This window comes from Nylanderia fulva, unplaced genomic scaffold (genome assembly GCF_048542155.1).
Source record: "Nylanderia fulva isolate GAGA-0341 unplaced genomic scaffold, ASM4854215v1 Scaffold48, whole genome shotgun sequence".
Lineage (NCBI taxonomy): Eukaryota > Metazoa > Arthropoda > Insecta > Hymenoptera > Formicidae > Nylanderia > Nylanderia fulva.
In genome coordinates this window covers 362,178-377,206 of record NW_028190565.1, presented here as the reverse complement: position 1 = coordinate 377,206, position 15,029 = coordinate 362,178, and the positions used below count along the sequence as shown (strand labels likewise).

General features: G+C 26.2%; 3 protein-coding genes across 3 annotated transcripts; all 3 read right to left on the bottom strand.

Annotated features, from left to right (window-relative positions):
* Positions 1–518: 518 nt before the first annotated feature.
* LOC114938618 (odorant receptor 13a-like) lies at positions 519–3,745 on the bottom strand. Its single transcript, XM_085486830.1, has 6 exons — positions 3,710–3,745; positions 3,244–3,510; positions 2,161–2,629; positions 1,290–1,368; positions 995–1,150; positions 519–605 (listed from the first exon to the last, which is right to left on the bottom strand). Exons 1-6 carry the CDS (start codon positions 3,738–3,740, stop codon positions 552–554), a joined length of 1,056 nt encoding a protein of 351 aa, XP_085342956.1. The 5' UTR covers positions 3,741–3,745; the 3' UTR covers positions 519–551.
* Positions 3,746–4,796: 1,051 nt separating this feature from the next.
* LOC114938817 (odorant receptor 13a-like) lies at positions 4,797–8,913 on the bottom strand. Its single transcript, XM_029312915.2, has 7 exons — positions 8,847–8,913; positions 8,109–8,375; positions 7,295–7,763; positions 6,310–6,409; positions 6,089–6,214; positions 5,226–5,381; positions 4,797–4,850 (listed from the first exon to the last, which is right to left on the bottom strand). The coding sequence occupies exons 1-7, from the start codon at positions 8,875–8,877 to the stop codon at positions 4,797–4,799; spliced, it is 1,203 nt and encodes a 400-aa protein (XP_029168748.1). The 5' UTR covers positions 8,878–8,913.
* A 1,333-nt stretch (positions 8,914–10,246) lies between these two features.
* LOC114938779 (odorant receptor 13a-like) lies at positions 10,247–14,608 on the bottom strand. Its single transcript, XM_085486853.1, has 7 exons — positions 14,578–14,608; positions 14,149–14,412; positions 13,340–13,808; positions 11,778–11,877; positions 11,557–11,682; positions 10,671–10,826; positions 10,247–10,300 (listed from the first exon to the last, which is right to left on the bottom strand). Exons 1-7 carry the CDS (start codon positions 14,606–14,608, stop codon positions 10,247–10,249), a joined length of 1,200 nt encoding a protein of 399 aa, XP_085342979.1.
* Positions 14,609–15,029: the final 421 nt, after the last annotated feature.

The following is a 15,029-nucleotide window of genomic DNA, read 5'->3' as shown; positions in this document are numbered from 1 at the left end:
TCTGTTAAAAATTTATATATTGAATTTATGCGAATCACGTAATTAATAAATATATTTCTATGCATGCATGGCAATAATAATTTAATGCATGTATTGGAATTTTTTAAGATTTTATCAAAGAATAATATAACTTTGCTTCGTGCACGTAATTATATTCGATTAAACGAAATGAGAAAAATATATATATAAAGAGATACAAAAATATTCTCAAACAATACAATAGAAATTCGGCGAATTCAAATTATGTACATAATAGAAATTCGATAAATTAAAATTATGTACATAATAGAAATTCGGCGAATTAAAATTATGGTCATATTCATAGCATCAAGCAACTGTCATCGCAAAGATTAACAATTTGACAGTTGTAAAATAAATAATAAAAATAATGTCACAGGCGCGCGCGAAGCGCGTTTGTGTAGTCTAGTACCTAATAAATTTTTCAACAAATATCATACGTCGAGGTATATAATTTTATTTCTATAAGAACTTGAATTCAATTTCTATTTTCTCTATAATATAACATAATAATGATACATTATTATATGATTTTAACTCTGCGTTGTTATCAGAACAGATACATAGCCAGCCGTTGTTTTTAATAGCTGAAAATAATACAATATACAATTCATTATTCAAGAAAAGAAATTTTATATATGTGAGAAAAATAACAATATTTTCAACAGAATTATATGATTATTATTAATCATGAGCTCTTTTATTTATATTTGTTACAAATAATTGTTTTACATTTACATAAATAAAGAAAAGAACTCATGGCATTAAAATGTAATATCAAGATAAAAATTATAACCACAAAAATTATTCTGATTAAATATTTATTTAAAAACTTAACAGAAAAATTATATATATCTTTCTCTTCACCTTTTTCTTTCCATCTTATATTTAAAGGATACGTGCAAACTAATTTTTATCAGACAAATCGCTCGATAAAATATATTTAAACTATATAAAAGATTATTAATAATCTTACGTTACAGAAATTGGTCATTGTTAGTGGAAAAACTTTTCCCGCAGAAATACGAAAAGGTTCCTTGGCTACTAACATTAGTAGGATAAATTTTCTCGCCTTGCGTGACTCCAATGTATACCATTCAAGATCGCAAATAGTTCGATATACAGCGTCGCACTTAATAAAAATACATGTATATATATATATATATATATATATATGGTATATATATAGATGTCCGATAATTCGTGAACCACCTAAACTACATATATAATTCTAGTTATGTTGTATATATACACATGAATATGTGACTTACTCGTTCTATTATTAAATCTCCTCCAAAACAGTAGAAAAATATTTGCATAAGTTGGCTGAGGACAACAAGAAAGAAGTAACTTAGTTGTGAAAAAATTTCAGAGTTTAAGTTTTTATCGTTAATCACCTATATAAAATAATATTTCATTAATTAGTAGGAACAGATAAATCATTTAAGTAGCCATACGTACATAAACCAACTAAATATATATGTCTTACTAATACCTCCTTACCGTAAGCAATACAAATCCACATAGACAAAATACGACACCATACATGAGCACCGATAAAAACAATACAAATGTAAATGTATTTTCAATATTACCGGCGTATCTACATATAAACGTATTTAAGAAAATATATTGAATCTAGTTTTGAGGTTTTCGCGGTCATTGGAATCATCAATGCAAAGGGCTTCCGAACGGAAGTCTTTTGCATTGAGAATATATTGAAATTTGATTTTGACATTAAAATCTCATATTGTCCAAAATAATTATGATATATAATTTTTTTATTGAATGTTGCATTATATTTACCAAGTTTGTGTTTCGGAATTTTCTATTAATAATACGGATATTAAATGTCCTCAAATCTTCTATATTTTATTAAAAATTAACACAATAATTTTAATTACAAAGATTTAAAAGCGCAATTTTTGCAAAACGAAAACCCATGCATTGAATTCAATTGAATAAAAAAAGAGAAAAATAGAGCAAGTATTCATACATATACTCTTAAAAGTATTAGTATGCAAATTGTTAAAATTACAGAGATAATATTTAAAGTAACTCTAAAATTTAAAAGATTTTTTGTAAGACACTTTTCTCAAAGATTCTAATAAACTTTCATTAAATTGTTATAATCAAACCCACCTGATAAGACGTAAATGAATCATTATGTTGCTACTCAGAGCTCTGTCGAAGTCTTTGCACGAAACCAAATTGACTATTCGACACTTGAAATTCTCTAACTGACCGCAGATATGAAGAATCACAAATGCTAAGAATGTATTTATTGCAAGGTAAGTTATTATTACCAGAAATATAGGTATGACTTGAGAGAAAAACGTCAGCACAAATTGCAAATCCTTATCGGTATCGTAGATGTAATACGTCTGTAGCGGTAACGGTTTGTTACGATCCGTAAGATTCGTTAAATGTCTAATTTGTATGCCCAAATAAGGAAAAAAAGTTATTATGATACATGCCGATCCCATTACAGCATATGCGGTGATTCCGATTAACCGTGCAATTCGTGCTTGTTTTATCATCACGTCTCTCTCCGTGCTTAATTTTGTCGCTGTCCAATCTTCCGCTATCGTTTTTATGATGGATGCTACGACTTGAAAATATAAAAAAAAGCAATTGTTACACTGTAAAAGTTTCAAACTAATAGTTTTTATTAAATTTACAAAGTAAAGTAAAAATGTTGTTAATATAATTTAATCATTACAAAATTTTATTTATTTCGAAGTTTGTAGCGTAATGGTTTGTTCAGATTAGTAAAATTGTTGAATGGACAATCAAAATAAAGAAAAACGTAAGCACAATAAATGCCTGTATTGTTATAATGAATCCAATAATAATAATTTTTCGAGCGATCCTAGCGTGTTTTTCCATTACATTTCCTTTAGCGCTTAATTTTAGCACTATTCAATTCTCTACTCTTTATGTTATTTATAATAAATGAAAAATATTTGAAACATAAAAAAATATTAATTCAAATTAGTAGCTGTATGATGATACATATATAAAAAAATATCGTATCATAACTTTTCACAGTATAATACAATCAAATATAATACATCAAAATAAATTATAATAAAAAGCATTTCTAAATTTCTTAGTATCATATTCTGATTTGTGACTGTAATAAAATGTCAAGCATCATAAAAAGGATATCATCAAGAAATAAAATGTGAATGAATGTTTTACAATAAATAATTCTAGACATACCTGTTTGTTTCCACCGTATAATAACAAATTGTAAACAAACTGACAAAATGGGTATTGTGATATGTAAATTGTCTAGCATTAGCGTCATATTGCCCCAAACTCGTATAAGCGCATGTACAAGAGGAATACCAAAGACGAAAGCCATCATAATGAAAGCAAAACCCGCACGAATGTCAGAGCCGAGTCTTCTTTTAGTAACTTCCGTTTTAGGCCATAAACCGATAAAGTCTAAACTCAGACGGTTAAATTCAATTGCCCATATAAAATCTTTAAACAAGACATTTTGTAAAACTTTAATAATAATTACAAATTTGTATATAAATTATAATTTTTATTTCAAAAAATTATAAAAATGCATTATACGAAAATGTATATATATGAAATATGTAATACTTGTAATACGAAAAAACATATTACATATCTAATGGACGTTACAACTGATAAATGTATGGCACAGGCTTCATACCTTTGTAACCTAAAGATTTCGATATGTCCATGTCAAAGACCAACATGTATATGTTAAAGAGAGGTCGATCGCATCCTTCCCATCCTATAATGAGATGACCATCACGCATGCTCGCGAAACGAGTGCAATAACCTGGCTTCCCCATCGAAAGGTGCATTAATTATTCAAGATGCTACTTTCAGTTTCTAACAAGTTGCCTGTTTTGTAACAAAACTTTATGACCATAAGAATAGTCATGAACATCTGTTTTTGAGAAGGCGGAAAATATTTTATCACTTTACATATATCATCGAACTTGCAATAAAAGTTTTTTTTTTATTTTCTAACGTTCCATAAACATGCATTTGAATTGAAGATACAATGGCATGTAATTGCATGTTATGTAGTGGAAAAAATGTTCTGCCTATAGTAAAAAGTTGCATCAAAAGAGAAAGAATAAAAATTACAATACATAAGGTATATAGAATATTACTTCATATTTCGTATACTTGTATATTTGGTGCAGGAATGTACATACATATATGATGTAATAAATGCAGTACAGTGGACGTGTAAAAATTTTTAAATTAAAAATTTCTTTTGCTTGGCAAAATCTACAAAAAGAATATAAAGTCTCAATTCTATAGCAACAATTTTGAAAAATGTTACGATATATTATCATTGAGTACAATTTGATACGACTTGACTGGTTTCCTCTCGAAAATTGTGCTTTTTTTCGAATGTTGACACGTAAGATTTAATAATTTTTGTAGAATCCACACAATTAAATTCATCTTACAATATTAAGTATTGGTAAGCTACAAAACAAATTTCTGTAATCGTTTCTCTAAGAAGCACAAAAACACGTAACAATAAAAATAAGTTTTAAACATTAAGATTCACTTTTTTTGCATTGAGGAGAAAGTAACTCATGAATCATAAATTCTTGTCAAAACATTATTGCCATAAACATATACTCGCACGATAATATATTTTATAACAAATATTATATACATCGAAGTATAAAATTTTACTTCTGCAATGATATTAACATAATTTCCATTTTCTATAATAACATAATGATAATATATATATTAACATACGATTATCAATTTCGCATTGCTAGCAAAACGGAAATATAACCAGCCATTGTTTTTAGTAGCTGAAAATAATATAATATAAAAATCATTATTCAAGAAAAGAGATTATATATAAATAAAATAATAATTTTTACTAAAAATATATCATTAAGTTAACCTGTTTCTTTTCATTTTTGTTTGTTACAAATAATTTCTTATATTTACATGAATATGCGAAAATCTATCATGGAATTAAAGTGTAATAGCAAGATAATAAATATAACAACAAAAGAATTATAATAAAATATTTGTTAAAAGCTTAGCAGTAAAAGACCTCTTTTTTCTTTATCGTTGTCTTAAATTTAAACGTACGTGTAATTAATAATTAAATTTTAATATATAGGTTATTCGAAAAAGTATATTTAAATTATGTAAAAACAAATTATTAAAACTCTTACGCTGCAAAAAGTGGTCATCCTTAGCGGAAGAACTTTTCCCGCAGTAATACGAAAAGGTTCCTTGGCTACTAACATTAGTAGGATAAGGTTTCTCGCCTTGCGTGGCTCCAATGTATACCATTCAAGATCACAAATAGTTTGATAAACAGCGTTGCACTTAATATAAAAAATATATTACGTACATACATATATAAAAAATTTTAATTAATTATATCTGTGTAGCTTATTATAATAACATTTAAATATTCGACTAATATTCAAATTTTTTTCGAGTTGTTTGCAATTTTAAAAATAAGTAAAACTTGTACATTCTTATTTTATATTTCGTAATCTTAAAATTTTAATTTATAATAAAAAATTTATTTAACTACATATAATGAATAAATCTTAAGTAACATTATAGAAATAACATTATTATAAACGCAATAAAAGACCGAAAAGCGAGGCAAAAATTAAAACAGTCAGAAATATATAAAATCTAAAAATACTTTAATCACTAACCGATCTAATTACAAGGTTAAGACCTATTAAGACCTATTAAGACCTAAATTTAAAAATTTATTTAAATAAAATTATAAGTGCTACATTGAGTTCCTTCGAAAAATAGAATATAACAGAATTTCCCTTTATTCACACGTTTTAATTTATTATATATTGGGTTCTAATTGATTTAATAATTATTTAACTATATTAAAATTTTTCAATCACCAACAATTGATAATGACCAACACAACTGTATACTTGTAAAAAACATATATTTTTGCGAGAATATAAATAATGTTATTATAATGCATAAATTTAATTGGCTGCTTACTATATAATTCGCATTATGTTTTATATTTATATTTGAGTATGTAACTTACTTGTTCAGTTATTAAATCTCCTCCGAAACAGTAAAAAAACGTTTGCGAAAGTAAACAAATAACACTACTAAGCAAGTAACTTATTTGTGAAAAATTTTCGGCGGTTAATTTTTCATCACTAATAACCTAAATAATATATCTCGTTAATTAATAAAAACAGAATTAAGCGGACAATCACGTCGCATGTATGTCAACAAATTAAATGTCCTACTAGAACTTACAATAAGAATTATAAATCCGCATAGACAAAATACAATACCAAACTGGAGTACCAATATAAACAATATTAATGTATACGTATTTTCGATATTATCGGCGTATCTACATAAACGTATTTTAAAAAATATTATATTACAATTTAAGTAGTCAATATATATAGGTTTGTAATAAATAAAATAAAAAATTCTTTGAAATTAATTGACCAAAAATTAACAATTTTATTAGATTAATGGTTCAGTACTTTTCGATCTTGTAGTTTTGGTCCTTTTTAAGTGAAGTGTAAGAATACACTGGAAAACATAATATGACTTACTTGCTAATACATAAAACATAAATTAAGAAATAAGTTACAAATTAAAAGAAAAAGAAGAACAAAAAAGATATGTGCTTACATATGGTCATCATATTAAATTTTTCCAGTGTATTTTTACCCTTTACTTGAAAAGGATAACAACCACATGGTCGAAACGTAGTGAACTATCGAGTTAATAAAATTGGTGGTTTTTGGTCAATTAATTTTTATATTACAATTTAATTATAATATTAAAATTTCAAATTGTACACAATAATAATTGTACATAATTTTGTATTATTGAGTATTGTATTACTCGTATATTTACCAAATGATATTTCGGCATTTTTTAATAATAACGTAGAAAAAAGTTCTCAAATCTTGTGTAGTATATTAAATATAAACAAGAATTTTAACTAATGAGAAGTCTCGAAAGTACAAACTCTTGCAAAACGAGAATCTATTGAATCCAAATCGAATTAAAAAAGAAAAAAAAAATATATTTATGACAGAATCACATATACCCTAAAAGTATTAGTATATATGTTGATAAAATTAGAGACAAAATATATAAAGTATATTTAAAAATTTTTAATTTATTATTCAAAAATTAAAAAATATTTTTGTAAGACTTAAATATATTTTCCCTCATAGATTGTAATAAACTTTCATTACATTGTTATCATCAAACCCACCTGATAAGACGTAAATGAGTCACTATGGTGCTGCTCAGAGTTTTGTTGAAATTTTTGCACGAGACTAAATTGATTATTCGTTGCTTGAAATTCTCCAACTGACCGCAGATATGAAGAATTACAAATCCTAAAAATGCATTTATAGCAATGAAAATTATTGCTGACAAAAGAACCGCTATGGCTTGAGAGAGAAACGTCAGCACATATAACAGATCCTTATCAGTGTCGTAGATATAATAGGTCTGTAGCGGTAATAGTTTGTTGCGATCCGTAAGATTCGTTGGATACCTAATTTGTACGCCAAAACAAGGAAGAATAATTAGAATGGTAAATGACATTGCCATTATAATGCATCCAAAAATTATTAGAAACCGTGCAATTCGTGCTTGTTTTATCATTACGTCCCTCTCCGTGCTTAATTTTGTCGTTATCCAATCTTCTGCCATTGTCTTTACGATGGATAATACGACTTGAAAATATAGAATGAAAATAAGCAATATTGTTACACTGTAAAAATTTTTAAACTAGTAATTATTTTTAAATGTACAAAATAAAGTAAAAATTTTTTATATTAATTTTAATTCTTATTTTCATATATTTTGCATTATTTTATTTATTTGGACATGTATTCTACAATTCGTGTCAATGGCCTCTAAAGATGAAAGCCTAATTGATGTAAGAAGTAATGTAAATCGTTTACAAATTTTTTATTATAATAATCCGATGTGTGGCTGTAGTAATAAATCGAGCGTTCAAGAGAATTTACAAAAACAATTAAATGTGAACGCTTTACATCAAATAATTCTAGACATACCTGTTTGTTTCCATCGCATAATGACAAGTTCTAATGCAACCGTCAACACAGGTATGGAAATACGTAAATTGTCTATCATTAACGCCATATTGCCCCAAACACGTATAAGCGCATGTACAAAAGGAATACCAGAAACAAAAGCCATCATAATGAAAGCGAATCCCATACGAATATCAGAATCGAGACTTTTTTTAATTCCATCGACTTTAGGCCATAAACCGACCAATTCTAAACTCAGACGGTTTATTTTAATTGCCCATACAAAATCTTTAAATAAAATTTTTTAAATAAACTTAGTAATTACAAATTTATATGAACTCAGTACTTACAAATTTATATCATAATTTTGTTTTTAAATGATAGAAAGAGTATATACGTATACAGTTATGTGCAAAATAATAGCACTGGTTGAAAGAATAAAAAAAATTTGCATGTTTCCTTTATCATGTTAAACTGTCTTGATTGTATATCTAGAATTAAATTCTGACTTTTGTGATCTTCGAACGAACTGACGAATACCAGGAAAATTTTTAATAATCACTTTTCGATGGTGGGAGAAATATATACAAATTTCTTTCATATTTTTTGCCGATGCTATTATATTGCACATTACTGTATATATATGTATATAACAAATAAGTGCATATAACAAATATATTTTTAATACAATTCTAACATAAAAACATGTTAAAAATTTAATATATGCTATAAGTAGAAAAATGTATAATAGGCTTGTACCTTTGTAATCTGAAGATTTTGACATATCCATGTCAAAGACTAACGTGTATATGTTGAAGAGGGGTTGATTGTCGTATTCTTCCCATCCTATTATGAGGTGACCATCACGCACGCTCGCGAAACGAGTGCAATAACCTGATCGCTTCATCGGAAGATTCATTAAATATTCAAGATGCTACTTTCAGTTGCTAACAAGTTGCCTGTTTTGTAAAAAACTTTATGACTATAAGAATAGTTACGAACATCTGTTTTTTAAAAGGCGGGAAGTATATTCTGTTACTATATATCATCAACGTGTATTAAAAGTTTTTTTTTTTACTTTATGATGTTCCAGAAATGTGCGTTTTTGAAGTTACAATGCCACGTAATTGCATGTTATGTAGTGGAAAAAGTTTTCTGCGTATAGCAAAAAACTGCATCAAAAGAGAAAAAAAATTACAACACAGAAGGTATAGAATATTACTTCACATTTCGTATATGTTCGGTGCAAGAATATATATATGATGTAATAAGTGCAGTACAGTGGACGAGTAAAAATTCTAAAATTAAAAGTTTCTTCGTTCTCTGTACGCGAAAAACGTTATACATATCTATAGAGTCTTTCTCGAACTCTTCTTTTAACACTATTATGTTTGTCATTTTTAAATAAAAAATATAATATAGAGACACATAGGTTTAAATAATGCTATGCATATGTATATGAATATCGAATGAAAAGCTGACTTTTAATCTTATATAATTATTCTTAAGAATACACACATATATATATATATATATATATATATATATATATATATATATATATAAATATAGTAATGAAGTATACATATATGTAATTGTTGGAATTTTTTCTTGACGTAAGATTTTTCACTTAAAGTCTTATTTTTTCTTCCTCTGTCATTTGTTTGGCAAAATCTTCAAAAATGTCAATTTTATAGCAACAATGTAAAAAATGTTACGATTTATTATTATTGTGTAAAATTTGATACAACTAGACTAGTTTCTTCTCGAAAATTGTGCTTTTTTGCAAATACTGACTGGTAAGATTTAATAATTTTTGTAGAATCCACACAATTAAATTCATCTTACAATATTAAGTATTGGTAAGCTACAAAACAAAGTTTTGTAATCGTTTCTTTAAGAAGCACAAAAACAAGTAACAATAAAAATAAGTTTTAAACATTAAGATTCACTTTTTTTGCATTGAGAAGAAAGTAACTCATGAATCATGAATTCTTGTCAAAACATTATTACCATAAACATATACTCGCACGATAATATATTTTACAACAAATATCATATACATCGAAGTATAAAACTTTACTTCTGCAATAATAGTATAACATAATTTCCATTTTCTTGAATAACATAAGGATAATACATATATTAGCATATGATTTTTAATTCAGCATTGCTAGCAAAACAGAAATATAACCAGTTGTTGTTTTTAATAGCTGAAAATAATATGATATAAAAATCATTATTCAAAAAAAGAGATTATATATAAATAATAATTTTTACTAAAAATATATGATTAAGTTAACCTGTTTCTTTTCATTTATGTTTGTTACAAATAATTTCTTATATTTACATAAATATGCGAAAATCTATCATGGAATTAAAGTGTAATAGCAAGGGAATAAATATAACAACAAAAGAATTATAATAAAATATTTGTTAAAAGCTTAGCAGTAAAAGACCTCTTTTCTCTTTATCTTTGTCTTATATTCAAACGCACGTGCTATTAATAATTAAATTTTATTAGATAGGTTATTCGAAAAAGTATATTTAAATTATGTGAAAACAAATTATTAAAACTCTTACGCTGCAAAAAGTGGTCATCCTTAGCGGAAGAACTTTTCCCGCAGTAATACGAAAAGGTTCCTTGGCTACTAACATTAGTAGGATAAGGTTTCTCGCCTTGCGTGGCTCCAATGTATACCATTCAAGATCACAAATAGTTTGATATACAGCGTTGCACTTAAAATAAAAAATATATTACGTACTTATATATATAAAAAATATTAATTAATTAAATCTGTGTAGCTTTTTATAATAATATTTAAATATTCGATTAATATTCAAATTTTTTTCGAGTTGTTTGCAATTTTAAAAATAAGTAAAACTTGTAAATTTTTTTTTATTTTTTGTAATTTTAAAATTTTAATTTATAATAAAAAATTTATTCAACTACATATAATGAATAAATCTTGAGTTATAGAAGTAAACATTATAGAAGTAACATTATTATAAACGCAATAAAACACATAAAAAGCCGAAAAGCAATGCAAAAATTAAAACAGTCAGAAATACATAAGATCTAAAAATACTTTAATCACTAACCGATCTAATTACAAGGTTAAGACCTATTAAGACCTATTAAGACCTAAATTTAAAAATTTATTTAAATAAAATTATAAGTGCTACATTGAGTTCCTTCGAAAAATAGAATATAACAGAATTTCCCTTTATTCACACGTTTTAATTTATTATATATTGGGTTCTAATTGATTTAATAATTATTTAACTATATTAAAATTTTTCAATCACCAACAATTGATAATGACCAACACAACTGTATACTTGTAAAAAACATATATTTTTGCGAGAATATATAAAAATTAAAATGTCATTATAATGCATAAATTTAATTGGCTGTTTACCATATAATTCTCATTATGTTTTATATTTATATTTGAGTATAACTTACTTGTTCGGTTATTAAATCTCCTCCGTAACAATAAAAAAACGTTTGCGAAAGCAGACAAATAAGACTAGTAAGCAAGTAACTTATTTGTGAAAAATTTTCAGCGGTTAATTTTTCATCACTAATAACCTAAATAATATATCTCGTTAATTAATAAAAACAGTAATAAGCGGACAATCACGTCGCATGTATGTCAACAAATTAAATGTCCTACTAAAACTTACAACAAGAATTATAAATCCGCATAGACAAAATACAATACCAAACTGGAGTACCAATAAAAACAATATTAATGTATACGTATTTTCGATATTATCGGCGTATCTACATAAAGGTATTTTAAAAAATATTATATTACAATTTAAATAGTCAATATATATAGGTCGCTTGTAAATAAAATAAAAAGTTCATTGAATTTAATTGACCAAAAATTAACAATTTTATTAGATTAATAGTTCAGTACTTTTCGATCTTGTGGTTATGGTTCTTTTTAAGTGAAGTGTAAGAATACACTGGAAAACATAATATGACGACTTACTTGCTAATACATAAAACATAAATTAAGAAATAAGTTACAAATTATAAGAAAAAGAAGAACAAGAAAGATATGTGCTTACATTATGGTCATTAACATTATATGTAGTCTCCAGCGTTAAATACTATATGTAAGCACAAACCTTTCTTGTTCTTCTTTTTTTTTAATTTGTAATTAAGTTTTTAATTAATGTTTTTATGTATTACCAAATAAATCATTATATTATATTTTTCCAGTGTATTTTTACTCTTTACTTGAAAAGGATAACAACCACATGGTCGAAACAAAGTGAACTATCGAGTTAATAAAATTGTTGGTTTTTGGTCAATTAATTTTTATATTACAATTTAATTATGATATTAAAATTTCAAATTGTACAAAGTTATAGTTGTATATAATTTTGTATTATTGAATACTTTATGTTATATTTACCAAATGATATTTCGGCATTTTTTAATAATAACGTAGAAAAAAGTTCTCAAATCTTGTGTGGTATATAAAATATTAACAAGAATTTTGACTAATGAGAAGTCACAAAAGTACAAACTCTTGCAAAACGAGAATCCATTTAATCCAAATCGAAAAAAAAAAAAATAAAAAAATATTTATGACACAATCATATAACCCAAAACTATTAGTAATTGTAAACAAAGAAGGGCTATAAGAGCTATTAAACATAACAAAGTTGTCAGTTGATATTAAAAAACTTTATTTGAACGGAACGAGAAATAAATAAGAAGTGATCATTTATTCACATTTAAACGAAATAATAAATACATAAGAAATACACAAACGTTTCGGCTGACATTTCTTTAATGTTCAATATTACATTTCAATTTATATAATATTTGTATTGCTCTGAGGAAGGCTCGAAATGTCAGCCGAAACGTTTGTGTATTTCTTATGTATGTATTTATTATTTCGTTTAAATGTGAATAAATGATCACTTTTTATTTATTTCTCGTTCCGTTCAAATAAAGTTTTTTAATATCAACTGACACCTTTTTGTTATGTTTAATAACTCTTATAGCCCTTCTTTGTTTACAATTATTAATTTAACAGAGCTAATTACTATTTTTATTTAAAACTATTAGTATATATGTTGATAAAATTATAGACGAAATATATAAGGTATATTTAAAAATTTTTAATTCATTATTGAAAAATTAAGAAATCTTTTTGTAAGACTTAAATATATTTTCCCTCATAGATTCTAATAAACTTTCTATACATTGTTATCATTAAACCCACCTGATAAGACGTAAATGAGTCACTATGCTGCTGCTCAGAGCTTTGTTGAAATCTTTGCACGAGACTAAATTGATTATTTGTTGCTTGAAATTCTCCAACTGGCCGCAGATATGAAGAATCACAAATCCTAAAAATGTATTTATAGCAATAAAAATTATTATTGACGAAAGTAACGCTATAGCTTGAGAAAGAAACGTCAGCACATATTGCAAATCCTTATCAGTGTCGTAGATATAATAGGTCTGTAGCGGTAATGGTTTGTTGCGATCCGTATAATTCGTTGGATGTCTAACTTGTATGCCTAAACAGGGAAGAATAATTACGATGATAAATCCAATTCCCACTATAATGTATCCGAAAATTATGAGTAACCGTGCAATCCGTGCTTGTTTCATCATCACGTCTCTCTCCGTGCTTAATTTTGTCGCTGTCCAATCTTCTGCCATTGTTTCTACGATGGTTAATATGACTTGAAAATATAGAAAAAAAATAAACAATATTGTTATACTGTAAAAATTTTTAACTTAGTAATTATTTTTAAATGTACAAAATAAAGTACAAAGTTTTTATATTAATTATAATTTTTATTTTTATATCTTGCATCATTTTATTTATTTGAACATGTATTGTACAATTCGTGTCAATGGCCTCTAAAGGTGAAAGCCTAATTAATGTAAGAAGTGATGTATATCGTTTACAAATTTTTTATTATAATCCGATGTGTGACTGTAGTAATAAATCGAGCGTTCAAGGGAATTTACGAAGACAATTAAATGTGAACGCTTTACATCAAATAATTCTAGACATACCTGTTTGTTTCCATCGCATAATAACAAGTTCTAATGAAACTATCAACACAGGTATTGTAACACGTAAATTGTCTATCATTAGCGCCATATTGCCCCAAACACGTATAAGTGCATGTACAAAAGGAATAGAAATAATAGCTGTCATAATGAAAGCAAATCCCATACGAATGTCAGAATCGAAACTTCTTTTAATTCCATTGGTTTTCGGCCATAACCCGACCAATTCTAAACTTAGGCGGTTTATTTTGATTGCCCACATAAAATCTGTCAAGCAAGATTTTTTTAAGAAACTCAGTAATTACAAAATTTTAAATGATAGAAAGAGTATATACATATAACAAATATATATTATTAACATAATTCTAACTTAAAAACATGTTGGAAATTTAACGTATACTGTACGTAAAAAAATGTTTAATAGGCTTGTACCTTTGTAACCTGAAGATTTCGATATGTCCATGTCAAAGACTAACGTGTATATGTTGAAGAGGGGTTGATTGTCGTATCCTTTCCATCCTATAATAAGGTGATCATCACGCATGCTCGCAAAACGAGTGCAATAACCTGATCCCTTCATCGGAAGATTCATTAAATATTTAAGATGCTACTTTCAGTTGTTAACAAGTTACCTGTTTTGTAACAAAACTTTATGACCATAAGAATAGTTTCGAACATCTGTTTTTGAAAAGGCGGGAAGTATATTCTGTTACTTTATATCGTCAACGTGCATTAAAAGTTTTTTTTTTACTTTACAATATTCCAGAAATGTGCGTTAAATTTGAAGTTACAATGCCATGTAATTTCATGTTATGTAGTGGAAAAAATTTTCTTCGTATAACAAAAAGCTGCATTGAAAGAAAAAAAATTACAACACAGAAGGT